The 26,370-nt window shown below is 43.1% G+C and overlaps 1 protein-coding gene, 1 non-coding gene and 1 pseudogene across 2 annotated transcripts in view; 1 reads left to right on the plus strand and 2 right to left on the minus strand.

Annotated features, from left to right (window-relative positions):
- Positions 1-26,370, minus strand: part of VAT1L (vesicle amine transport 1 like) — a 142,447-nt gene that overhangs the window by 92,077 nt on the left and 24,000 nt on the right. The window contains exon 3 of the mRNA XM_019710977.3: positions 21,980-22,195. Coding sequence (XP_019566536.1) covers positions 21,980-22,195 — 216 coding nt within the window. The remainder of the gene's footprint in view (positions 1-21,979; positions 22,196-26,370) is intronic.
- LOC141567483 (high mobility group protein B1-like) lies at positions 12,708-13,679 on the minus strand (annotated as a pseudogene).
- On the plus strand, positions 22,820-22,966 carry LOC141567775 (small nucleolar RNA SNORA15). Its single transcript, XR_012490604.1, has one exon. It is a non-coding gene; the product is annotated as a small nucleolar RNA SNORA15 (small nucleolar RNA).

The following is a 26,370-nucleotide window of genomic DNA, read 5'->3' on the forward strand; positions in this document are numbered from 1 at the left end:
TCCAGCCAAATTACAATCTGTACCCAGAGTTTAGAGCCGTGGTTTTAATAAATGTACCTATTTCAACCAAAAACTTGTGAAGTAGGGTGATCACACACTTTATCGTCTAAATTAGGATACTCTTTGAGAGTGACGGGGGATGCTAGTTTTACTGTTTCCCGTTCAACAGGCATAAACTGGAAGTTCCCTAGGCAAATTGGGTGACCCTACCAATCAGGGTGTGGCCACCCTAACATTAAGTCAAGGAAAGGAGCTAATAGGGTGTCCAGGAAAGGAGAGCATCTGTGACTTGGATTCCTGGATCTACCTTCATCACTTGAAGGACTGTGGCCCAATTATTCCAACCGCCTATCACTAAAGTTGGGATAATATTACTTACCTCATAGAGTTGTTATGAGTATTAAATAGACATAGCAGAGAAAGCTCTGCACAGACTAAAGCACAGTGAGGGCTTAGAAGTAGAAGCTCTCTTTCCTACCCCTGTCTTTGCCCGTCTACTACCTCCTCTGCGCCCTGAACACAGGGATTTGTGAAAACAACCTGCCACAGCGCCCGGCAGGAAGTAAGTGCCTTTTCATGGAATGATGGTTTTCACCACTCAGTGGTCTGCTTTCCTGCCTTTTTCTGAGTGTCCCTGTTTGTGGAAACCTCCTCATTAACTAGGCCTCTCAACAGGAGCCTGCCCTTGGTTTCAGCACCCTTCTGACGTGATCAACAACTTCACTGAAAGCACCCGCTCTGGGCATGAAATACTCAAGCTCTTAAATCGCAGCTCTCCCCCACCAGCCATCAGAGATCAGACTTCGGGACTCTCTGCAACTTCAAATCCCTCGGCTGAGGTTCTGCACTGCGTGATGAAGAGCCCCTCGCGGCAGGAAAGTGATAGCATCAAATGCTTCTGGATGAGAGTAGGTTTAATATTCAGACCTGTAGGGAACAGAAGTGCCGCGGCCCTCTCTCAGATGGGAATTCCCACGAAGATGTTTAGCCCGATCCACTGGCCTTTCTACCTCCTCAGCCTCAGACCTACTCTCTTTAAAGAGCAGCGCATTTCCCAAAGCTGTGTCCTGCCATTTCATATGGATAGCAAACATTCAATGTTAACTGACTTTCTTTGTAAATGTAACACGTGTAAAATTACTTCACACTTAATATTGTTTATCCAGGGATGGTCTCCCTTACTTAAAGAGTGACGCCACCGGGTCCAACTCTATGTCTTTAATCACCTCTTTATCATGGCCCCAGGCACAAAGGAGGTGTTCATAAAATGTGGGGATGAATGAGTGAATGAATAATAATCTCTTGGCATTTTTCCCTTCTTTGATATATCTCGGTAAGCCCGTATCCTATTTCATGGTCTCCTTTTCACTGCTCCACAGATTTTCCGTGTTCTATATTGGTTTTTTCAGTGAAAATTTACGTGCCGTGCACATAAATCCATGCCACACACGTATATCACGGTGCTCTGTGCCCACATACTTTGTGCCACGCACTGTACTAGGTGGTAGGAATAGAAGTGGCCGGTTACGGACACGGGTGCCTGTGCAGTTCACCTGACTACACTTAGCAGCCATCTGGAATTGGGCAAGTCACACCAGCATTCCGAACGTTAGTCTTCGCACATGTGTGGTTGGCCATGGTGTTCTCCTCAAGGTGAGTGTGAGGAGTGAAGAGTGAGACCCTGTCAAGCACTGGGCGTCCTGTGGGATGCCAGATGGTATTATGGTTAAGGACGCTGGCTCCTCTTCTGTCTCTCCTACAAGGTCTCAGCCAGGCAATCACACATAGTGGGAAAAGAAGGGAGAAACCCAAGGAGCACTGAGGGCCTAGACTGGAGACCCTTAGGACCTCCACGTGTTCTTGGGTTATCTATTCCATCTCCTACCTGATGTAGGAAGCCTGACCCAGGCCCCTCCTGTGTATTTCCAGGAGAAAACTACGGAGATGGAGAGGGAGAACGAATTGTCTCCCGAGGTAGCCCATTCTATTTGGGGGCTACTGGGCGATTCAGATGGTTTTGAAGGCCTTACCTAGTGCTATGGAGAGCCTCCCTGCAGATTCTGGCCTAGGAGGCATGGCACACAAAACAATAGACTCGTGTGTCCCATACCCCTTATTATTACTCTGTTGATTTTTCCAACATCACTCTTGCATCTTGAATCTTCTTTTTTGTCCAGCCCGACCATGTTGAATCCCTTCAACGCTTTTCTTTGGCAAATGAAAGTATGTCCAGAGGACAATGGCCTGTAGGGTAAAAATCCTCTTAAATGTGGCACAAAAAGACTATCTCCCTCCACTTAAGCTTTAGAAGTTCTAGATATTTCTGTGTTCACAGCCCACTTAGGTAGTATAACATAATTTGGGTTAGTACACTTGAGTGAACCCAAAAAGATCAAAATGAGACTAAACAAATAGGGAGCACTCTTGGGGGTTGCTGTTCACAACCCCAGTGTAGCGATAGCTCACAGTCTATAAAGGCAACGGCAGTCATCCTACTGGTCCCTTGGCTTTGCCCCTTGATTTTAGGGCCCTTCTGTGGCCTGACCAGGCTCTCTTTACTTGTACGCATAAGACACATTTCTTGCATGGCCCAGTAAACAGGCAACCTTCCTTTGGCCACAGCTTCCATTTAAGCTTCTCCTTTTACCCGCAGCAAGTGGTATCACATGCTACGTGGCATTTTAGAGCTCTCCCACGTCCACTCTCTGATGGAGAGCAGGACATGTGTCCTCCTTTGTAGCAAAAAGTCTGATGTATACATGAGTCGATTATTGCCAAGGTTCTGAAGTGCAGTATGGCTGGTACAGTGTTCGGGCAACACACTTTGAGGACTATGGGTTTATATATCAGAGGCATGGGGGGCAGAGGGAGAGGGGTGGTTTGCCTTTTGCCTCCCTTCCTCACCCCCCTGCCCACTGATTTTAGCCACTAAATATTTATAGGTCACAATCCAGAAAAGGGCTAAAGGTAAACCACTCACAGTCCCAGAGTTTCCTGTCTGCCTCCTCATTCCCGAAAAGCTCTTGGCAAGACTGAAGCCATTAATTATTTCCCCAAGCACAGCACAGACTGAACATTTTAGTAAGCTCTCCTGATATAGGAGAGAACGAAATGCCACATTTTGCGGTGGAAGGGTCTATTCTGATCTCTACTAAGCTCTTTTACAAAAGTATTATTATGAAATCAACACATGTTCATGCCCATTGAGAAGAATGAAATTAGGAAAATTCAGAAAACTATAAAAATGTCAACTGTAATGCCGTATCTCAGACATATGAGTAAATACTCTACAAAATTTGGCTTATCTTGTTCCAGTAGTTTTCCAACATGTCTATATCAGTGTTTGGTTGGCCACAGAATTGGAATCACACTCAATATACCACTGTGTACCCTGATTATTTTTTCTTTCTAAGCTTGTATTGTGAGCATTTTTGTGGGTCATAAAACATTCTTTAACCTCATTTTGAATGGCTGGTGAATATTCTGTTGTGTGGATAGATTATATTTCCTTTCTTGTAGGAAATTAGAATGCGATGTTAGTGTAAGCCATATTTCAGTGAACATCTTTGTATAGAGATCTTTGTAAGTTTCAGAAAGCAGAGTCTAAATCTGTTTTCTCTGCTCCTGTATATTTTGAATCTCACCCATTGTGGGACAAACTGTAGGTGCTCAGAATCTAAATACAGACTGGCTGCCTATTTGACTCTGTGATGATTTCTTTAAAAGATATTGCCAGTAGAGAGCATCTTGTATTTTATATGGCAACCCTACCAGTATGAAATTACAAGGTCAAATGCCTTGGTACAGTTCTAAAGAGAAGGTTTGGCAGGCAAAGCAGGATTTCTGGGCTCTGGGGTTCACACAATGATGAGACTGCTGATGGCCATTTCTGCTGGGAAATCATACACGGTCATTGGCTTAATGGCTTACAAGCTATTTTAAGTAATGAAACTGTCTATATGTCATTCACATTTTGGTGGTAACATACTCCTTTATTAATTCCACATGCTTAATCAATGTATCCACCTCTATGTAATTAAGAACCTCATTATCATTACACAGATGCTGTCTGCCTGGAACGGGGGAAGTTCATCAATTTAATATGACCAAACAGTTGCCAAGCACCCACTTCATCCTGGATGCTGTGCTCTGGGCCGGAAGCACAGAGCTGTCTAAGACCTACAGTGACCTCAAGAAAATCCGTCTAGACAGGAAGACCCATGGACAACTGCAGTATGCTAGTGCCTGCCTGGCATATGGAGGTAGCTAATACATATGTATTGGATGGGCGGGTGGGTGGGAGGGTGGATGGATGGATGGATGGACGAATGGACAGATGGATGGATGGATGGATTGATGGATGGATGGGTGGATGGAGTCTGGTGAAGGCAATATCGGTAAAACAATGTTAAGGCAGTAGAGATGAAAGAGCAGGGAAGGCTTCCAAGGGGAGATGATATTTAAACGATGAATAGGAATTTGCCAGTCAGAGAAATAAGGAGAGTCAGCAAAGGCTGTCAGGTTGAAAAGTGTATGGTTTGTTGCAAGGGGAAGATGGACAGACAGGCATTGCTGGAGATAAAAATGTGTGTGGGGAGGAGGTGATGGGGAGGGATGCTTGAGTTAGTCTTTGGCCGATCATGAATGACTTGTTCAGAGGGTTTGAATTTCCCAAAAGCAGATCCTAAGATGAAGATTTGTGTGCACACAGTTTATTTGAGAGAAGTGACCCCAGGAAGTGAGATGAAGAAATGAGGTGGTGAGGCACGGAGGCGGAAATCCTATAAAATGGCTTCCCCCACTGACCATGCAGAACGCCCCTCATAACTCTCCCGCTCAGTGAGGAATTTCAGGTGTTTTATCCCCCCGCTCCCATTCCTCGGGAGGGTGCTGCTGGGGGAATGAACTGCCAGACACTTCCAGCCTGCCCAACCAAGGGCCAAGCTGCAGACAACGACCTCAGGCCAGGAGCTGCAGGAATCTGCTGGCTTAAATTGGGACTGTCTGCACTAACCGCAGGGACGGGGCGATGGGTGGGCACCCAGGGTGTCTGCACAAAGTCTAGTGGGTCACAGGCTAGACCTCAGCAAGCCAACTCTGTGATTAGACAAGAATAATGCTATAATTCAAGGTATTATTTTTGAGAAGATCTCTCTGCTTGTGCTTCTTCCCCCATTTTAATCTGTCTTGCAGTGTGGGAATGTGATTGAGTGGCAGTGTCTGAGCAGTGTAGGTATTGCATTTCGGAATTAGCCGGTACCAGCTTTGGTAATGTTAGCAGTTCTGGGGCTTACTTTCTGTGGACCACGTCCTGGGCAAACGTGTTGCCCTCTGCTCTCACTGATACATAAACTTGCAGGAACGGGCTACCCAAGAGCTCTTCACTTTCATGCTGCAGACAGCTGCTTGCCATCCTCTTTGTGACAAGAATTATTTGTCACTTTGCATTGTAAATCGCCGGCAAATGCTTTACAGTCAGTAGCCATGCATTAAATTGTGCCCCTCCCAAAATGCGTGATGTTTGGCCTGATTGCCAGGCAAAAGGAGTGAGATGAATCAAAACCAATGGACTTTTTTTTTAAAAATGTGTTTAGTTCCCTTCTAACCCAGTGTATTAGGTCAACCAGGAGGCATCTAGGGTTAAATAAATTAATTAATACATTAATTAAAATTTTTTTGGGGGGTGGCCAGTTAGCTCAGTTGGTTAGAGCGTGGCGCTAATAACACCAAGGTTGCCAGTTTGATCCCCACATAGGCCAGTGAGCTGCGTCCTCCTTAAAAAAAAAGAAAACAAATTATTTCCATATCCCATTGTTTTTCAAAGCCCTGAAATATGACAAGTCCTGCATATGCTTTCATGCTTAACCCATCTGGATAAAGAAATTTATTATTCAAGTGGCTTTTTTGACTCCAGTTTAAGCAAAAACATTTCTGATTCACGCAAAATTCCTTGAGGAGCAAAACCTGCCGATGCCCCCTGATCAGACATAGCCCCAACTCCTTCAAAACTCTAACAGGAGCTGCACTGTAGAAACCCCAAAGAGAATACACTCATTTATTTGGTATCCAAGCCACAGGTTCTTCTATCCAGTGAATGCCGGCTACTAAATACAAGCCCTAATTAAGGAAGGAACTTTTTTTCCAGGAAAGGAGGAGGAGGAGGGGAATTTCAAAGGCATCAATTTTTGACCAAAGAAATCTTGTCCTTGTACGGATGCAGCTCTCTTTCTCTCCCACCTCTGGCAAGATAAGAGGGATCATTCATTATATTATAGAAGAAAAGCAAGAAAAGCTCATAAATGCAACTTTGCATCTCGCTGGAGAGCATGGGTGACTAAACGCGCAGTGCAGTCCTCTTTGCCATCCCGACTGTGTCAGCTGGGGGCCTGAGGGTCCCTCTGAAAGCAGAGATTTTAAGCTGAAAGTATCACTGAAGTCCAGCCTCTGATGAGGAATGGCCCTCAAGCTGTCTGGGACCCCACTACTGGACAGTCTGGGACAGGCAGCTGTCCAGTTTTGGTGCTCGGCTCTTGACTAGGAATTGTTAAATGGAAAGATGCCCTAAAGATTAGGTCAAAACCTAGTCTCTCTTTTTTTTAAATCCCCCCGTCACAATAAGGAGCTTTTGTTACTACTGGAAACTGTTTTCGTGTTCTCCCAGTATTGGGTGTTTATTTTAAGTAATGGTAATATTTTTCCAGTGGTTCATTTGCATGAAAACTATTCCTTATTTTTAATATTTAAATACCATCCAGCTTGTGGTTTAGCCTGTAGGTTGTGTAGTGGATTATGGACTGTCCTCCTCTTTCCATACACTCCGATGAAGAAACTTTCTTGCCTTTCCTTAAGGAATGGAACAAGAGTTTTCCAATATGATCTTCCACGGGAAGAAGTCAGGGAGAAGGAAAGCTAAATATGTCTCTAAATTATTTTCAAGTTGGTCCTGCATCATCGTATGGGTTGGCCCCAAAGTCTGTGGGGAGAGGGGAGGTAACTGGTTATCAATATGTATTTGTTTTCAGAATGAGTTAGGGGTATCTTTCCTTTGTCATGTGCTTTGTGTTTGATGCCATCACGCTTGGCTTAGAACCAGACAACTCAACACAAAACTTCGTGTGTAGGTTGTTGGCAAAACACCTTTGTCAAGCAAAATATTGGCCTAGTGGGAGCTGAAACAGTCAGTCAACTTTTTGGAGCACTTAAGTGGACTTTGGTGAGCTTGTAGTTCTACTTGATGTCCTTAAAGATAGGTTTTTTTTTAAAACTCCCAAAGAAAATCCACTCTCCCAATCTAAAAACTCATCTTTGGGATAAAGGGTTAAGGGTCCAAAGGTTGCAGCAGTTCAGGAGGTCAGAGAGCTAGCCTGTGGCCCCTGGACTCTGCCCCTCCACAGCTGACACATTCCAACAGAAGAATATTTAAATTCTCCAGCAGACAATACTGGGCAGGGCAAGGGAAGGGGTAGGGTTGGGTCCTTAGGACACAGGCTTCTGTATTTTAACCACCAGTTGTGGGGGAGGGGTGCCTGGAGAAAACAAAGTCACTGTTCCCTTTTTTGAAACAAAACTAAAACTTGAAAACAAATGTATATTTTTGTTCAATAAAAACGGGATACATAATTTCAATGTCCCTAGCTACAACGGACCTTTTCCACTGAGATGTGAACAGTGGGGACTCAAAATTTTGAAAGCTTCTGGAGAAAAGGAACACTGGCTTTCTGTTAATTGGCAAATGTTCCAGAGGGGCTCTGTTTTGGTTGGGATGTGTTATGTTGTACGTACACATATGGACCCGAGTCTCTGTTGAGTTTATAAAGTTCAGAAAAGGTGACTGATAAAATCTTGATTTATATTAATTTATCTCAATAAAAGCCCATTGAACCCCACCCCCCACCCCCGACCCCGGAGGAAAAAACACATTTATTGAGTACTTATTATGGTCAAGCATTGTTTAAACGTTTTACAAATATCGATTCATTCAAGCCTCCAAACACTGAGCTAAGTATCATAACCATATTATACATGAGAAAACGAAAGCCCAGCTCAATGTAAGTCATAGAAATCAGGATTCAAGTCCAGGACGTCTGCTGCAAAGACTAAATGCTTAACAACTGCTATTAACTGTTTCTCTGGCTCTCTAAGAATTTGAAAAAGGAGATCATGGTGGGGGCAGAGGGTCAGGGGAGGGGGTACAGATAAGGACAGTGACAGGTATGGGTTTTCATCTAGGAGGTAAAGACTGACAGCTTTATAAGGAATACTGCTGAGTTTATCATGGAGTGAGCTGTAGGACCGACACAATCAGAGTGACCAGTGGCCAGACGGGGGGCTGGGGTACCCAGGGCCATGGCTGACAGCCTGACTGCTATTATAGTAATAATAGCAGTGCCCGTGAGAACAGACATGGCTGCTTCTTGCTATGTATCTTATCTTTCCCAGCTGACCTGATTTTTCATCTTAATAAGGATAATAATATTCTGAAAAGCAACTGTGGCCTTTTGGGTGTCTCGATGGAGAAGTGGATGGGTCCCTGGTGTCATATAAACTCCACAAAGATTAGTTCTTGTGTTTAGAGTTCTTGGTGCATGTCCAAGGTTTGGAACGATACAGCTAAATTTTCCTTCAAGTCTAATTATGCCGTATGTGTTTGAGGAGAGTGATGTTTCAAAAGAGGCTTGTGTGACAACCCCACTAGTACATGAAACACTGAGCAGCCCACTGTCGGGCAAGACACACAGGGGGAACTGACATTGACTTTCTCTGCTCCTTGCTCCATGTTGCCACAACCAGTGCCAGTTGGCTGTCCTATTGGCTGCTCTTTTTCTTTTTCTTCTAAGATTTTTTAATTAAAAATATAGCTAACATACAATATTGTATTCGATTCAGGAGTACACAATAATTATTCAACATTTATAGACCTAAAGAAGTGATCAAAATGGTAAGTCCAGCAACCATCTGACACCGTACCACACTATCACAATATTGTTGACTATATTCCCCATGCTGTACATTACATCCCGATGACTAATTTGTTTGTTTTTTAAAGATTTTTATTAAAAATATAGCTAACATACAATATTATGTTAGTTTCAGGGGTACACCATAGTTATTCAACATTTATAGACCTGAAGAAGTCTAGCAACCATCTGACACTGTACTACGCTATCACGATATTATTGACTATATTCCCTATGCTGTATATTAAATCCCCATGACTTATTTTATACCTGGAAACTTGGACCTCTTAATCCCCTTTCCCCTCTTTAAAATTTTTTCAATTACAGTTGATATTCAATATTATTTTATGTTAATTTCAGGTGTACAGCATAGTGGTTAGACATTTATATAATTTAAGAAGTGATCCCTCTGACTAGTACCCATGAGGCAGTATATAGATGTAGTTATTACCATATCATTGACTATATTCTGTATGCTTTACTTTACATCCCCGTGACTATTTTATACTTCTTAATCCCCTCACCTTTTCCACCCTGCCTCCGAAACCCCTCCCATCTAGCACCCCAACAAATCTACTACCCATCTGACACCATACATAGTTATTACAATATTATTGACAATATTCCTTATGTTATACCTTATTCTACCCGTAACTACTTTTAACAACCAATTTGTACTTCTTAATCCCTTCCCCTTTTTTCACCCCCTCCCATCTGGCAAACATCAAAATGTTCTCTGTATCTATGAGTTTATTTCTGTTTTGTTTGTTAATTTTGGTCTTAGATTTCACATATAAGTGCAATCACATTGCATATGTCTTTCTCTGTCTGACACTCCACTTAGTACTACTCCCTCCAGGTCCAGCCATGCCGTGGCAGATGGTGAGAACCCATTCCCTTCCATAGCTGAGCAATATTCCATTGTATATACCACCTCCTCTTTATCCATTCATCCATCGGAGGACACCCAGGCTGCTTCCACATCTTGGCCATTGTAAACAATGCTGCAATGAACATGTGGATCCACACTTCCTTTTCATGGTTCTTTTTTTATGGTTTTTATGTCCTTTTCTATGCTTGCTATCTTTTTGTTGAAGTTCTCACGAAGTTCCCTGAGCATCCTTATAACCAGTGTTTTGAACTCAATCTCTGGTAGGTTGCTTACCTCTATTTCGTTTAGCTCTTTTTCTGGATTTTTTCTCCTGTTCTTTCATTTGGGACACGTTTCTTTGTTTCCTCATTTTGGCTGCTTCTCTATGTTTGTTTCTATGTATTAGGTAGATCTGCTGTGTCTCCCAGTCTTGGCCAGGTGGCCTTGTGTAATAGGTGTCCTGTGAGGTCCTGGAACAGTCTCCCTGGTCACCTACTCCAGGTGCTCCAGGGTGTCCATTTTGTAGGTGTGTGTGTCCTCTGTTGTAGTTGTTATTGGGATATCAGTGGGTGGGATTGACCCTTAGGCTGACTGGCTGTGGGGTTAGGCCACGTCCACAGCTGACAGGCTGCCGTGACGGGGGCTTACCCTACTGAGTGGAATTTGCCCCAGCAGGCTCTGGTGCCTTTTGAGACTACCCTTTGTGTGTGCTGCTTGTAGGGCTAATTGGGTGATGTTCTGTTGTGGTCTGAAGCCAACCTCCAAGTATGTTGGTTCTGGGGCCTCTAGGGAAGATTTCCAGTGCAGCCCCAGGTCACCCACTGCCTGTAACCAACTAGGTAAGAGCTACAAAGTGATCTGCAGTTGTTCGCTGCCTGTGCAAAATGTGGAGACACGTGGGAGGGGCCACGATATGAACGGAGGATGTTTGCCACCAATACTGGGCCTGGGCTAGCTCCACAAAAATCAGGACGCCCAGATTCCTGCTACTACCTGCTGGCTTCCTTAAGGTTCAGCCACTGATAGAGCCTCATGCAGTACACAAATGGGGTGAGGCAGGGTCTCAGGGAGTCACTAGAGTGGGAATAGTTGTGGTCACCAGGTTAATGTAAATTCTACTGCCAGTGCTGAGCCTGGAGCTACTCAGCAAAAGCCTCAGAGCACACTGAGGCCAATCACCCCCTGCCAGGGGCCAGCCAGACTCTGATAGTTTTCCAAGAAACAGTGCGATGCAGGCAGGGTTGGCTGCTTGGGAGAAAGTGCCTCCAGAGTTGGGGGAGTTGGGTGGGGCAGAGTCCCACTGAGTCAGCAGAATGGAGCAGCAGAGCTCACCAGCCAATCGGATTCAGATCTGGCCGGAAGTGTAGGGGGCGGGCTCAACACGGTAAAGATGGCAGCTGCTTGCCAGCTGCACCAGAAGAGGCCCTCACACAGGGAAACTCTGACTGTCATCCAGTCCTCCCCCCAAAGCCACACACCTCAGTCTGGCCCTCCATATGTCTCCAATGTCACCATCCCTCAGCCGGAGCCTAAGGTGAGTACCTGTGAGTGAGTAAGTCTGTGCGCCTGCCGTTTAGAAAGATGTTTGGGTTTTCCGTCGCCTTCCATCCCCCCTGGATGGTCAGAATTCCCACTGTTTTCCACAGCCAGATGTTGTGAGGGTTCCTCTTCCCGGCACCAGTACTCCGGGCTGGGGAGTCTGGTGTGGGGGGCTGGGCTCCCTCTTTCTTCTGAGGGAAACCTCCATGGCTGAGATATCCTGCCTGACTCTCAACTGCCACAGCGAGATTTGGGTCCATTCCGTGTCTCTACCCTACTACCAGTCTCGATGCGGCTTCTTCTTTATAGTTTTAGGGCTTATTTTTGGCTAGACTTCAGATGGTTCTCCAGGTTGCCAGTTGCGTAATTTAGTCGTAATTTTAATGTGTTCACGGAAGGATACAGGCACAGTATTTCTCTACTCCGCCATCTTGGATCTCTCCGACTTATTTGTATTGTACCTGAAAACTTGGAACTCTTATTCCCCTTTACCTTCCCTCCTTTTAAATTTTTCAATTGCAGTTGACATTCAATATCATTTTAAATTAATTTCAGGTGTTCAGCAGAGTGGTTAGCCATTTATATAATTTAAGAAGCAATCCCCCTGACTAGTTTAGTACCCACCTAGCATTATGCATAGTTATTACCATACTATTGACTATATTCCTTATGTAATAATTCGCATCCCCATAACTATTTTGTAACTACCTATTTGTACTTCTTAATGCCTTTCCCTTTTTGCACCCACACCCCTAACCCCCTCCTATCTAGCAACCATCAAAATGTTTTCTGTATCTATGAATTTGTTTGTTTTTTGTTGTTGTTTACTTTGTTCTTTAGATTTCATATATCAGCAAGCAATAGGCAAGTAATATTCTATTGTATATATGTACTACCTCCTCTTTTTTTAATAAAAAAATGTTTTTACTTAAAAGCATTCAGAATGTCAACAAAACAGCTGCAATTTTTTTTGCAATTACAGAATGGTATTCAGTTAACAGAACAACAATTATTCTGTATAAGCTACATCAGAGACAACTGAAGATGAAAAAACTACCATCCCCATATATAACTAATTTGTGCTGTGAACCAACAAGGACTGGCTTTAAATTTCTTTTTTTTTTTTTTTCTAATATATATATTTTTTTAATTTATTGGGGTGACAATTGTTAGTAAAATTACATAGATTTCAGGTGTACAATTCTGTATTACATCATCTATAAATCCCATTGTGTGTTCACCACCCAGAGTCAGTTCTCCTTCCATCACCATATATTTGATCCCCTTTACTCTCATCTCCCAACCCCCACCCCCGTTACCCTCTGGTAACCACTAAACTATTGTCTGTGTCTATGAGTTTCTGTTTCTCATTTGTTTGTCTTGTTCTTTTGTTGTTTTTGGTTTATATACCACATATCAGTGAAATCACATATTTACAACCCCCATACTGTACCAGGCAAGGTTAGTGGCTATTGAAAATACCACCAGGACAGGGCTATCTAAAGACACATTCGGTCGTGTGTTAACTATACAAAAAAAGATACTATACAGTTTAAAAACAAATCTTACACAGCCTTACATTGCAATTTTTTTTCTTTAAGAGAAATGAGTTGTGTACAGGGGGTTAAATGCTCTATAGACAAGAACAAAAAAAACTGCGTTAGAACCAACTTATTCATCATCATCTTCTTCCTCTTCATCCTCGTCCTCATCTTCCTCCTCTTCCTTCTTTTTCTTGCTCTTTTCAGCCTTGACAACTCCTTTTTTTTTTTCTTTTCTTTTTTTTTTTTTTTTTTGCCACACCAGGCTTTCCTTTAGCTCGCTATGCAGCAATATCTTTTTCGTAGTTTTCCTTCAGCTCAGCAGCCTTCTTCTCATAAAGCTGCATGTCATCTGCAGCAGTGTTATTCCACATCTCTCCCAGCTTCTTTGCAACATCACCAATGGATAGGCTGGGAGGCTCTCCTTTGATTTTTGGGCGATACTGAGAACAAAACAGGAAAAAGGCCAAAGGAGACCTGTTGGGTGTGCATTGGGATCCTTGAACTTCTTTTTTGTTCCCCCTTTAGGAGGGATATAAGTTTTCATTTCTTTCATAACGGGCCTTGTCCTCCTTTACCATGTCTCCAGATTTTCCTTTTTCTTTAGCAGACATGGTCTTCCACCTCTCTGAGCACTTCTTCGAAAACTCTGAGAAGTTGACTGAAGCATATGGGTGCTTCTTCCTGTGCTCCTCCCGGCAAGTTGGCACAAAAGATGCATATGATTGACAGTTTGCCTTTTGACTTCTTAGGATCTCCTTTGCCCATGTTTATTTTTCCTCAGTGAGCACAGAGTTGCCCAGTGCCCATCCAACTGGCACTCGGTTCTATTTCTATGGAGCTCAATGTACTGCAATCGTACTACTTCCTCTTTATCCATTCTTCCATCAATGCCAGGCTGCCTCCATGTCTTGGCCATTGTAAACAATGCTGCAATGAACATATGGATACATAGGTCCCCGCCATGTCCTGTTTATTTTTATTTTTTTATTTTTATTTTTGGCTAAATACCCTGAAGTGGGATTACTAGGTCCTTCTTTGTCTCTTGTTATAGCCTTTGTTTTAAAGTTTATTTTTCCTCGTATAAGTATTGCCACCCCAACTTCTTTTTTCTTTCCATTTTCATGAAATAACTTTTTCCATCCCTTTACTTTCAGTTTGTGTGTGTGTTTCAATTTAAAGTGAGTCTCTTATAGGTAGCATATGTAAGGATTTTGTTTTCTTATCCATTCAGCCCTCCTATGTCTTTTGATTGGAGCATTTAATCCATTTACATTGAAAGTAATTGTTGATAGGTATGTAGCTATTGCAATCTTATTATTCATAATTTTTATCTTTTTCTTCTCTCCTGACTTAAAGAATTCTCTCTAACATTCCTTGTAATACTGGCTTGGTGGTGATGAATTCCATTAGTCTTTTCTTGTCTGGGAAGCTCTTTATTTGTCCTTTGATGTTGAATGATAGCTTTGCTGGGTAGAGTACCATTGGTTTTAGGTCCTTGCTTTTCATCACATTGACTATTTTGTGCCAATCCCTTCTAACCTGCAAAGCTTCTGTTGAGAAATAAGATGACAATCTTATGAGGGTTCCCTTATAAGTTACTAGTTGCCTTTCTTTTGCTGCTTTTAGGATTCTCTCTTTGTCTTTAACCTTTGCCATTTTAATTACAATGTGTCTTGGTGTGGGACTGTTTGGGTTCATCTTGTTTGAGACTCTGCACTGCCCAGACCTGTATGTCTATTTCCTTCACCAGGTTAGGAAAGTTTTCAGTCATTATTTCTTCAAATAGGTTCAAATAGATATATTTATTCAACTAATATTGAATGAATGAATCCTGTCTCAGAGGCCAAATTGAATCTTTATAATATTTATGATAAAGATTGTCTCTTTGACCCAGTCATAATTTACTCTAAAGGAGCTAAAAGCAACTAGAGTAAAGATCAAGTGAGGCTTTTGCAGGCACAGACACAGTTCGGAAGACATGTTTTTAGATATAGTTTTTCTTAACCTAAGGCATTTTGCTGACTTGTGAGGCGTCAAGGCACTGGCTGCCAGCATCAGAGGTTTCCAGAAGCAGGAAGGTAGGGCCATGACATGTCTCTGAAGCATCTCTGACATTTAGGAAGATAAGGACCTGCTTTTTGGGGTCTCATCCATTCCAGTCAGTCCCCAGGCCACAGCCCTTCCTGCTAATGCTGAGATACAGTTAATCCTCATCCCTTTGATTATTCATGAAGGATAAGATAGAGCCACTTTGTTCTCTTTAAATTTTCAGAGCTTCCGTTTCCTACAGTCGCAGGCCTCCGGGGACCACGAGGTGAGGTCTTGCTATGAGAAGTCCCTCTCATCTGGGGGCTCAAGGTGGGGCAAGCAGAAGAAATGAGAGAGGTGCAGTTGTTTCTGAGGCTGTTGCTGTGGTGTGGTGCCAAGGATGCTGGATCGGGAGTTCCGGGCACTGGATATTTGGGTTCAGATATGACACCCCCCCCCCATTAATTAACATGGCAACCTGGGAAACAACACTGCACCTCTTAACCTGGAAACTCTAACAGCTAAATTTCCCTGGATATTTATCATGTGCCAAGCATGCTCCAAGTTCACAAGTACCATGTAAGGCTGGCACTAATATCACCCCACTTTACAGATGTGGAAATTAAGTCTTAGAGTGGTTGGGAAGGTAGAACTGGGATTAAACCTATGGAGTCTCACTCTAGAATTCAGAATCTGATCTCTTCACTGTCACATACTATCCAATGGGGTACGACTATTGTAAGACTAAATAAATAATGTTTTTAAAGAGTCTAATACACAGCTCGTGTTTGACACAAGTTCGCATCTGTCTTTGTTTTCTTCCTGCTCTGAGGCGTCACACGTGTGCCTGCTGGTTGTGGTGCTAAAGGATATAGACTGAGCATAGATGGACCATGGGATGATGGAGGGGGTGCTGGGGGGACAGCCCCACGAGCCATGAAGAGGCGGCCTCATTTAATTGATAATGCACACTGGATACTGACAAAATTTGGGCAGAATATTCAGAATGTGGGATGGTGTGAGCAAGGGCACCAGAGACTGCTTAATAGATTGAAATTTATAAGATCACCAGGAAGGATTTTTTTTTCCCCCCTGGGATTAACGCAATGACAGGACCCTCCTTAGCTCCGCAGATAGCTTTTCTAGAATGTAGAAAAATGGCTTGCAACAGCTGTTTGATTCACAGATGTTTACTGTGTTTATTATGTAGCAGGAAACAGGAACAAAAAGAACAAGACCCAGTTGCTCTGACCAAGGGGCTTAGAGGCTGGGGGAGAGGATAAGATGAGTAAATCAGTAATTCATAGCAATGATGATAACTGCTAACACTTACTTTATGCCTGCCCTTATTTAAGTGCTTCCTACGCATCAGCTTATTTAACGTGCATAGAAATCCTCCGAGGAATAAATGTATTGTCATTGTTCCCACTACGTGAACGAGGAAACTGAGAAGTTGAGTAGGTTGCCCAAGGGGGTGGGCTTTGGACATAGACTGTCTGACTCCAGGGCCCTTGCCTTAGCCATCACCCTTAGGAGAGCAGAGGGAGAAGGAAGGTGCAGACTGGAAAGGTGGAAACGTCAGATGCCCTGTGCGTGGAGTAAAGGGAATGCTAGTTGCTTTAACCGATAACCCCGGAATGTCAGTAGTTAACAGAAGTTTCTTTCTTCTCCTTTCTCATATAAAGTCCCAATGGCAGTGGGGCAGGGACAGGACCAGGGATGAAAGTGCAGTTATTAATGTTCTTGGGAGGGTGCAGGCTCTGCCATCTTTCCATGTGCTCCCAAGGTCAACCTTGACATCTGCCAGAAAACTGGGAAGAGAGAGAGCACGGAGGATCTCATCAGAAGGGGCAGGCCTGGAAGTGATACAAATCATATGACCTCTGCCCTCGCCTGATTGGCTCCAGCTCAGGTGGCTACAGCTAGATTCAGGGGCAGGAAGTGGGGAAGGTGGCTTAAAACTGCAGTCCCTGGCTGGGCAGTCACCTACCAGCAGCAACTCTACCTACAGAAGGAGAGCACAGAGCTTGGCAGGCAGCCGTTTCGGCCACACCCCTATGGAAGCTGCCAGCCCTTCTGCATTAGTGAAATAAAAAGAATATGGAGAAGTGGCCAGAGAAAGACAGAGAGAAAGAGAAAGTTCAGATGACGAGGGCCATTCGTGCCGGGAAGCTAAAGAGAACTTTACCCTGACAACAATGGGAGTCTGTCGGTTACACGTGAGGAGCGACAAGAGCAGATTGGTGTGTTGGGAAAACCACTCTGGCTGTGAGTAAAAAGCTGACTTAAGAGAGGAAACTGTGGGCAGGAAGCCAGTTAAATGGCTGCTGCAGTAACCTGAGTGAGAGAAACTGGGGCCAGACGTCAAACAGCAGTCGATAGGACAGGGAGAGGCAGGAAAATGTAAGAAATGTCCTATTGTCTGAAATTATTTATATGAAAGTCTACCTGGCCCCCACCTCCACTTCTGATAAATGCCCATTCCCCACCTCCAGTGCTCACTTTTGCCCTACGCTCCACCTCCACTCTTATTCATTTACCTGTTTATCAGCCTCAGAATGGAGTGCAAATGCCCCTTCCTCAGGAAAGCCTTCTTTGATTTCACCTCCCCACACACTTCTATCCCAGGTCAGGTCTCTACTATAAACCCTCATATCACTTTGTATCTCCCTTTCATAGAACTTGGCCTTTATTCGTGTGATTGTTTGATTTACTTGCCCACCCTTGATTTATAGAACATCTCCTTGGAAGGAAAAACTCTGTCGTGTTCTCTATTGAATACCTAGTGCCTAATTCAACGTCTAGAACCAAGTAGGCCCTCACTACGCATGCCTTAGAAGAGTGAATAAATAAAAGAATGAATCATGGGATCTGGGAACTTGTAGCATGTTGGAGAAGCGCTCACCACAGTCGCTGGCTTGGGTCGCTGGGTAGATGTTGGTGGCTTTCATGATCAGTGATGGTTATTGTTTTCCACAAAGGATTCTACGGTAATTGTGCAGAGGGTCTTGTCTTTTCTGCTGAAAATTGAATGACTGTCCAATATGTCCGTCCTCCAACACACTGAGGATTCCTACTCACCCCAAGCTGTCAGAGTGTAACGTTAAAGCGCGGTATGATCAATCGGTCATTCGGGAAGGACCATTAGCACACAGGCCCATATATGAGGTCAGGGAACCTCCTGAGGCCCCTCTGTAGTTTCTGCCCCTCCCTTCTGTGGTTTCTCCTTTGAAGTGATTTGAATGACACTGGGAAATGCCCCATCCATAATGAATAGAATTTAATAACTGAGTGGTAGCCGTCTAAGCTGTCTGAAAGTTGAGGTCTGCTTTCCTTTCCAAGATCTGTGGGCCAAATCAGGCGGCTATGCTCTCGCTTCAGATGAGCCGATGAAAAAGGTAAAAGGACCCTAAAAGCTGGAAAGCATCAACCGTCAGGCATAGGTGCAAATAACCACATAGTAACAGTAACGTTACTCTCCAAAAATTGAGCACATCCCCAGGCGAGATACTCAAAGTCATACTAGGAGCTTGTTAAATGGGATTGGCAGCAAAACCCTTATCTTGAAGTTCCTGACATGAGCCCCACTGGGTTGCTTATTTCGTTACTTTTCCTTTAAAATATTGTAAGCCCATTTTTAACCAAGTTTGAAAGATTGGATTAGGGGATTACCCTCTCAAATCGTCTGGTTGTGCTATTGTCAGAGAAAAACCGTGTCATCAAAGATGTAGAGATACTTGGGCAATTCCATTGAGAAAGAAACTTGCTCTGGATCAAACTATTTTCTCATCCTATATCGACATTTCCTTCAAAAGTACAGTTTAGGCTGGCATTTCTTATTTTCTCTGCAAATTCCCCACCCCAGCCTTTGATAAAAATCAGACAGAAGTCTTGGTACCATTAGAACTGCATACAGAATATTAACTCAATTTAGGAAACTATGCTAAATAGGTTTACCCTTCTTTATCACCTCATCAGTATCAAGTAAGGAAACGTGTGCCCAGGCCACAGTCTCTTGGCTCTTTAAAATGTCTATAGTTAGCACTAGGTAGAAATTGAACAGATATTTGTTAAACGGATGAATAAGTGAAGGGATGAATGACTTGGGTTCTCCCAACATTCTAGGTTGCAGAATGGAAAGAGAGTAGGTTTGGCCATCAGCCAGATTAGGATGTGAGTCCTAGCTTGGCTACTTGCTACTTGTTTTTCTTCGGGCCTTTGTGGGCTCTCCACAGTGAAAAGGGGGGCAGCCCAGCAAAATGGCTGTATTAGTTTCTTATTGCTTCTATAACAAATTACCACATACTGAGCGGCTCAAAACAAACAAACAAACCCCACAGATTTATTATATTACAGTTTCAGAGATCAGAAGTCAAAAAAAAAAAAAGCAACAAAAAACTCATTGGGCTAAAATCAAGGTGTGAGCAGGGCTGTGTTCCTTCTGGAAGCTCCAGGAAGAGAATCCATTTCCTTGCCTCTTCCAACATCTAACACCCACCCGCATCCCTTGGTTCATGGTGATTCCTCCATCATCAAAGCCAGTAGTGCAGCATCTTTAAATCACTTTCTGACTCTTCTTCCTCCCTCTTCTATCTTGACGGACCCGTCTGATTGCATTAGGCTCACAGGGGTAATCCAAGGTAATCACTCCATCTCAAAGTCCTTAAGTTAATCACATCTGCAAAATTCTTTTTGCCATGTGAGGTATCATGCTCACAGGTACCAGGTATTTGGTCATTCGATCACTGGGCTTTCCACTGTGAGGCAGAGGAATGGTCTGGGTTCTCCTTAGGATTCCTTAGATTTTGTAAGACAGTGTCGAGTCCACCCCAGCTTGGTTGAGTGTGTACATCCATGGATGGTACTTGGCAAGTCTTTCCTTTAATGGTCACTTGCACTCAATGCTGCGTACTACCTATCAAATCTTGGTTGGGAGAAATGCTATTCAGGGAGACCCACTCACCTGAGAGATGGGCAGTTCAACCACACTTTTAAACTGGCCGTAGGTTAAGCCAAACCACATCCTTTTGACCCCAGGATATTTGCTTTCACTAAATGTCGCTTTACTTGGGCACCACTAGACTACACTCGGGGTAGACCATAAGGAACAGCATCATGGCAATAGTTGCATTTACTGTAACAGTTTTGTTGAGGATGTTCTTTGCATGTCAGCACACATTTCTCATGAGAAACCACAGGGAAATAGTCCCCCAGTCTCCGTAACGCAGCACTAGTATGGTTTTCCTTAATAGTGACTGGTTGACTTCTATTAAATGAGCACTAGCTCACGTGGCTGGTCATTTTTCCTTATTTGTGCGCACTGTTAGGAAGCTAAGAGCCAAGACCGTCGTTCATGTTCAGCAAAGCTTTAGGATATCAGAGCCTGCATTATATATGCCAACTGATTTTCCTACCCTCATTATCTTTTCCCCAGTTCCTTCATCTGTGTCACATTTTAGTTCTTACTGTTGTAATGTCCGTAAGCCCAAAATAAGACACGGTAAAAACTTTTATTTCCCGAGATTTTTTTTCTCTTTTGTGAGAGACATGCTCCTGATGCATTCCTCTTTGTTCCAGGAACAAACTCAAATGAAAAAAAAAAAAAAAAAATGAAATAAAAACATGAAAGGCAACATCATCAGTGCCAATGTTTAAACACTGACTCTCAGCAGAACTGAGTTTAGCACCGTTATAAAGACTGGCGCTGATGCTGCTAATATAATATGAAAACAAACCTCTAACGCTTTGTATGCTGAGCACACTAGATCATAAATGCCAGAATTCTAAATGGCTTGCTTGCTGTTAGCAGATTAACTGGCACTGACATTCATTTCTTTTCTAAGGGATGTTTAGCTTTATTATATCTTTACTCATGGTCAAAAGACATCAGCACGTTTTGCTAAAGTGATTGAAGATATTCCTCTGAAGGCATTCCTAAAGTTTTGTCTCTTTGCCTTCCTGTTTTTTGTATGTGAGCTTGCCTCCTCAGAAAGGAAAAACAGAAACAGAAATGTGCTTTATATCATGTAGGGTTTTGATAATTGTAGAAAGCCAAGATTAAAAAAAAAAAATTCAATGTTAGTGTAACCTCCAGTGAAAATATCTTCAAGATAGACTGAATCATAAGTGTTCATCTCTGAGTTCATCAAACTGCTGAATTCCGAACAATGAGAACTTCTCAAACCCTACTAGATGGTATATCAGGACCTCCTCTTATTTATCTCTAAGCCATAATGCCCAGAACATCATATGTATTCAATAGATACTTGTTGGATTAATGAGCAACCTCTCACTCTCAGAAAGACTGGAGTTCTACTCCAACCCCAGCAAACCGTGATGGGTGCATAGTGCTTGCTGTGTGGCAGGCATGCCGTATGCACGAATGACGGGCTCTGAGACACATCCAAATCATGGAAGGAATTACTGCCATCCCTGAACTCCAGAGCAGCAATTTTTATTTCTATTATTTCCCCCTTCGTCAAAGACACACCTGATAGATGGCATTCACATATGCAACCACCCTCAGGGGTGTACTTAGGTTTATGTGTAATTCCCATTGTGCTAGTACAATCGTCTCAGTCTACCTCTCTCCCACTCAAGAAAATATATCAGAACACAGATGAATAAGGATGTCATTAACATGGGAACAATCTAGAATCCATGGCAATTTATTGAAAAAGTAAATCATCCACCACTTTGTCATTTCAAATGATAGTGGTGCAGGACCGTGAGGCATCTCACAATGATTGACACCAAGACTGAGATTTCTTCTCGACAGAAACCATCTCTGAGGCTCACTGAGTCCTAACATGCCACCTTGGAGACCTGCCCAAACTCCAGAGAAGCCATCTCTGAGGCTTACCCTGTCCCCAACACAACCATCTCTATAAGCTTCTCCATCCATGTGCGCTTCACCAGAACTATAGAGGTCATCCCTACGAACGGGCACAGCTCACACAGGCATCTCATTGTCACTTGGGTGTCACCCCACTTTCACCACCATGACCTCGAGAAAGAGGACTCACAAGCAGTCCACTTACCACGCCACCACCAGCCGAGTGCACGAGCACAGACATCCCTTCCCGGAGGTTGGCAACTTCAAAGAGCATCATGTAGGCTGTGACGAAGTTCGTGGGGAACGCAGCAGCCTCGGAGAAGCTCATGTCTTCAGGGATCTTGTAGACAAACTCCGCGGGCGTGCAGACCACCTCTGCCCAGGCATTATAATTGACAAAGGCCATGACACGGTCCCCGATCTGGACACAGGGAAGCACAGGGTGAGTGGGGGTTTCGTCACCTTTTCTGAGGAGTTTCTCAAATACTCAATAATCTGATGAAAACTGTAGATTCTTTCCCAGAAAACAGAAAACCTCAAATGCACACCCCGACCTGCCTCTCAATTTCATGGCAGGCTCTGTGCTCCTCTTGAGCGTAAATGCACAATGTACATCACATCACACACCGGGGAATGTCAGTGTCGTAAGATCCTTTTACTGTTGAACCTCTCCTTTCATCTCGGTTTTTGGAACTGAGGAAAACTGAGCCACAAGGCAGGTTAAAGGGGCAAGGCGAGGAGTAAAGTCTACTCTGGTTTGTTCTCTGCCCCCCCACATGGATTTCCTGCCAGGCTGGTTCACTGTGGTATTTGCATCAAACGTTAACTGGTTACTAATCACGGTGGACTTGAATGAGGAACATCAGAAGAGCCACAGAAATCTAAGTGCAGGAGACCGCACAAGAGCAACCAGGCTTAGCGTGGAATAGCAGCCACCAGGTGTGACGAACAACTAACATTTATCGCACAAGTACTGTATGGCAGGCCTGGTCCTAAGGGTGTCACATGTTTCAACTCATGTGATCTTTACAAAACCCCTATTAAGGCATGGCTGAATACTGTGTTCTTTTTCCCGATAATTTAGATAGCCAGACACCATGCCAGAAAAATAGAGCTGTCCTCCACTTAAAATGGTTATGATGGTATGCTAAGTTTCTTTCATAGCATATCATTACTAACGGGAAATACAGATAAATGAACTAGTATTTGGTAATAGCGTGTAGGAGCTGCCAAGTGCTAGTTAAAGCGAACCATTCTGGGATTTGGTATGTGAGTGGCTTGTACCATGACATCCAAATCTAACAGTCAATGTGCTGTGGTCGTAGGGAATTCTTAATAAAGTATGGCTTTTGTACATAGCAGTTCTCTTCTACCCTTATTCAACAAACAACAAAAGCCTCCTATGAGAGGGGTGTGTAAGAGTCCCATATCACAGATGAATGACCATGGAATTTACAGATATTTAAATTGATGCAAAGAGATGACAGCACATGCCCAATGCTATGTAGCTAGAGAGGAGATAGGCCAGGATCTGAATCTGGTTAGGCTGACCCAGAGACAAATAATTATTCATCACTCCTGAGAGAAGTGCTGCAAAGCAGACATGGAGTTATATAAGAGTGTACAACAGGGGAATCTACCAAGTCTGGGAATGTTGGTTTAATTCTTTCAGTCTCAGTTTCCTCACCTCTGAAAAGAGTATAATATTAGGAAAGGGTCCTTAGGAAGATTAAATAACATATATGCATGCAACGCACTTAGCACAGTGCATGTAAAATGAGGAAAGAGCAATCAATATTAACTCTTAAAAATAACAGGTTGGTTCCCGATCTCATGGAATTCACAGTTTGATCAACAGCTAAATATAGACCCATTATATTTCATGAAGCAGAAGGAATAACTGTCTCATGAAGAAACTGACGCAAGGGAGAGGCTGTCCCCCCGGCAGTGAGTGTCTTAATCCCTGGGAAGGTTGAAGACCAAATGATGAATGTTGGGAATATCATCTTAAATGCAACGGCTTGGACCAGGGGATCACTGAGGTCTAACACTGGCATCCTCTTTTGCACAGAATCATGAAAACCCAAAGATACAGACTCAGTGCCCCAGAGTAGCCGATGGCCTCCAGCGTCAACACTGAGTGTAATGAAGAGTATTTCATCCACCTTACAGTGATGGTCACAGTCATTCCCATAGGGCTGACTGCTCCATGTCTCTCAGCCACCGTTGCTCCATGTCATTTCCATTGCATTGTCAACATGGAAAAAGTGGCTAGGCCATCAGATGAGCCCCAACCTCAGAGTCCAGAGGTAGGCGACTTGAAAAAAAAAAAAAAAATTCAACTCCCTTCATGATTTGATTCTATTAAGGAAAAAAAAAATGAGCCCTAGGCGACGCAGCCCAAATTATTCCTGTACTGCTGTGCCTCTGGCAACAACTTCTCGAGCCTCCCTGGCCATCGATCAACGAGAAGAGCTATTCAGCATGCTGCTGCATGGAATTCCATCTCCAACGTGATTAAAACTCTTAAGTCAAGATGATAGACTATTAGTATTGGTTTTCTCCCAAATCACACCCTGACGGGAAACCTGTAGGTGGTTTCTTTCCTTTGTGCAGCTGAAAGGCACCGGAGGGAAGTGGGGTGAAGGGGAAGTTTCACAAGAAGCAAGTCAGAGCTAAGTAGCCGAAGAAAGATCATATAGAAGGGGAAATATACAGCGGGTGCCAAACAAATGTATACACATTTTAAGGCAGGAAAAAAAAACTGTATTAATTGTAAGACTCAATATATACTGATAACAAAAGATGAATACACATCACGTTTGACGTCTGCAATTACAAGAGGTGCTCAAAGTGGTTACCATCAGGTTCCAGACACTTCTGATTACGGCAAACTACTGCTTGAGCATAGATAGATAACGTGTCTTAAAGTGTGTATACATTTTTTTGGCACCCCCAGTATATACTTAAACATAGGAAGTCCTCCCTCTAAACCAAAGCCAACAACACACCTATCTACTGTTATATTCTAAGATAATGGGTTGTTTATTTATTACGCAGGATTAATGGAGTTAGTAGTATGATCTTGTCCTTTGGGGCCATGGGGCGGAGTGAAAAGATAATACCGTATTTCCCTAAAAATAAAACCAGGTCTTATATTAATTTTTGCTCCCAAAGACGCATTAGGGCGTATTTTCAGGGGATGTCTTATTTTTCCATGTACAACAATCCACATTTATTCAAATACAGTCACGTCATCTTCTGGAACATTGTCATAACATACTAAATGCATCTGTCTGGCTGAGGATCTTAAGTGGGGCTATTTTCAGGGTAGGTCTTATTTTCTGGGAAACATGGTATTTCTTATACGCAGCACTTTCCGGGAGAGATGGTGCTGCCTCTGGTTATATTGTCTACCTGGGGACAGAAAATGTGAAGTCATATGAGAGAAAAGAAAAAGCGTGTTTACTTCTTCCCTCTCAACATTTTTCTGCTGTATTAGCTGGAAACCACTGACAAAAAGACTGATGGGTGGGATGAGATTTCCAGACATTCATCATAATGAATTTGGAGCATATTGATGTTTTTTCAGAGTACACTGAGCCTCAGATGCACTGAGACGGAGCAGCAGGCTCAAGTTCAATTCCAAGGGCGCGTTGGCCTTGCATTTTATAGGATTTTGCTTCCTGCATTTAGTTTTGCAACATTTGCAGGTTGGGAGCAAGGGCAAAGATCAGGATATTTTAAGAAGAGTGAAAAGGTTCTGGTGACTTGAATCCAGGTTCACCTTTCAGACCTCACAGAAAATGACTGAACCCTTATGAACCTCATCTCTAAGGAGATAGGAACAATCTTTACCTCGCAGGGTTGTGGTGAGGCTAAAAAAAGATAACTTGCCCAAGTTTCCGGTTACAGCAGATTCTCAGGTGTTAGCTTCATTCACAGCTCCCTGGGGAAGCACTTAGTTCTAAGCGAGAGCTCTTGTACCTGATTTCTATTGGTTTTCCTGACTCCAAACTACAGTGGTTTTGCGCAATTGATTTGCCCACAGTTTTTCAGTTGTTATAGACCGGATTCTATTTTATTTGCATTAAAATGGTATGAAGGATCATATATCCTCTCACCGACTGAAAATTTTTTTTACTATGGAGAATTTTGAACATGTACAAAATTAGTCAGAATAATATAATAATCCTTTCTGTCCATTCCCCTACTCCCAAATCCATCAACTCATAACCAATTTGTCCCATTATCAGGTACCTTTACCCTTTGGCTTTAAAATTTTTATCCAAAAATGCCACTTTGCCAATGTCTGAAATAATGATTTATAAATGATCGTTTAAATGCACAGTAAGTAGATATTTAAAGGAATCAAATTATGAAAACAGAGGCTATTTCTCCTCAGCTTTTGTGTTTTATAATTGATTTTTGAGCCTGAAGTGATGGGAAAATTGGAGCCATGGGTGGGAAGAGGGAGTATACACACGTAGTTAATCCAAAACCAAACACTCTTATTTAATAGCTACATAACATGAACAAAGAGGACGATAAGATGTCCTCTGGCCACCAGACTGTTGCCAGAAGCATCAAGATGGT

This window comes from Rhinolophus sinicus, chromosome 8 (assembly GCF_057876585.1).
Source record: "Rhinolophus sinicus isolate RSI-liver-muscle chromosome 8, RSI-T2T, whole genome shotgun sequence".
Lineage (NCBI taxonomy): Eukaryota > Metazoa > Chordata > Mammalia > Chiroptera > Rhinolophidae > Rhinolophus > Rhinolophus sinicus.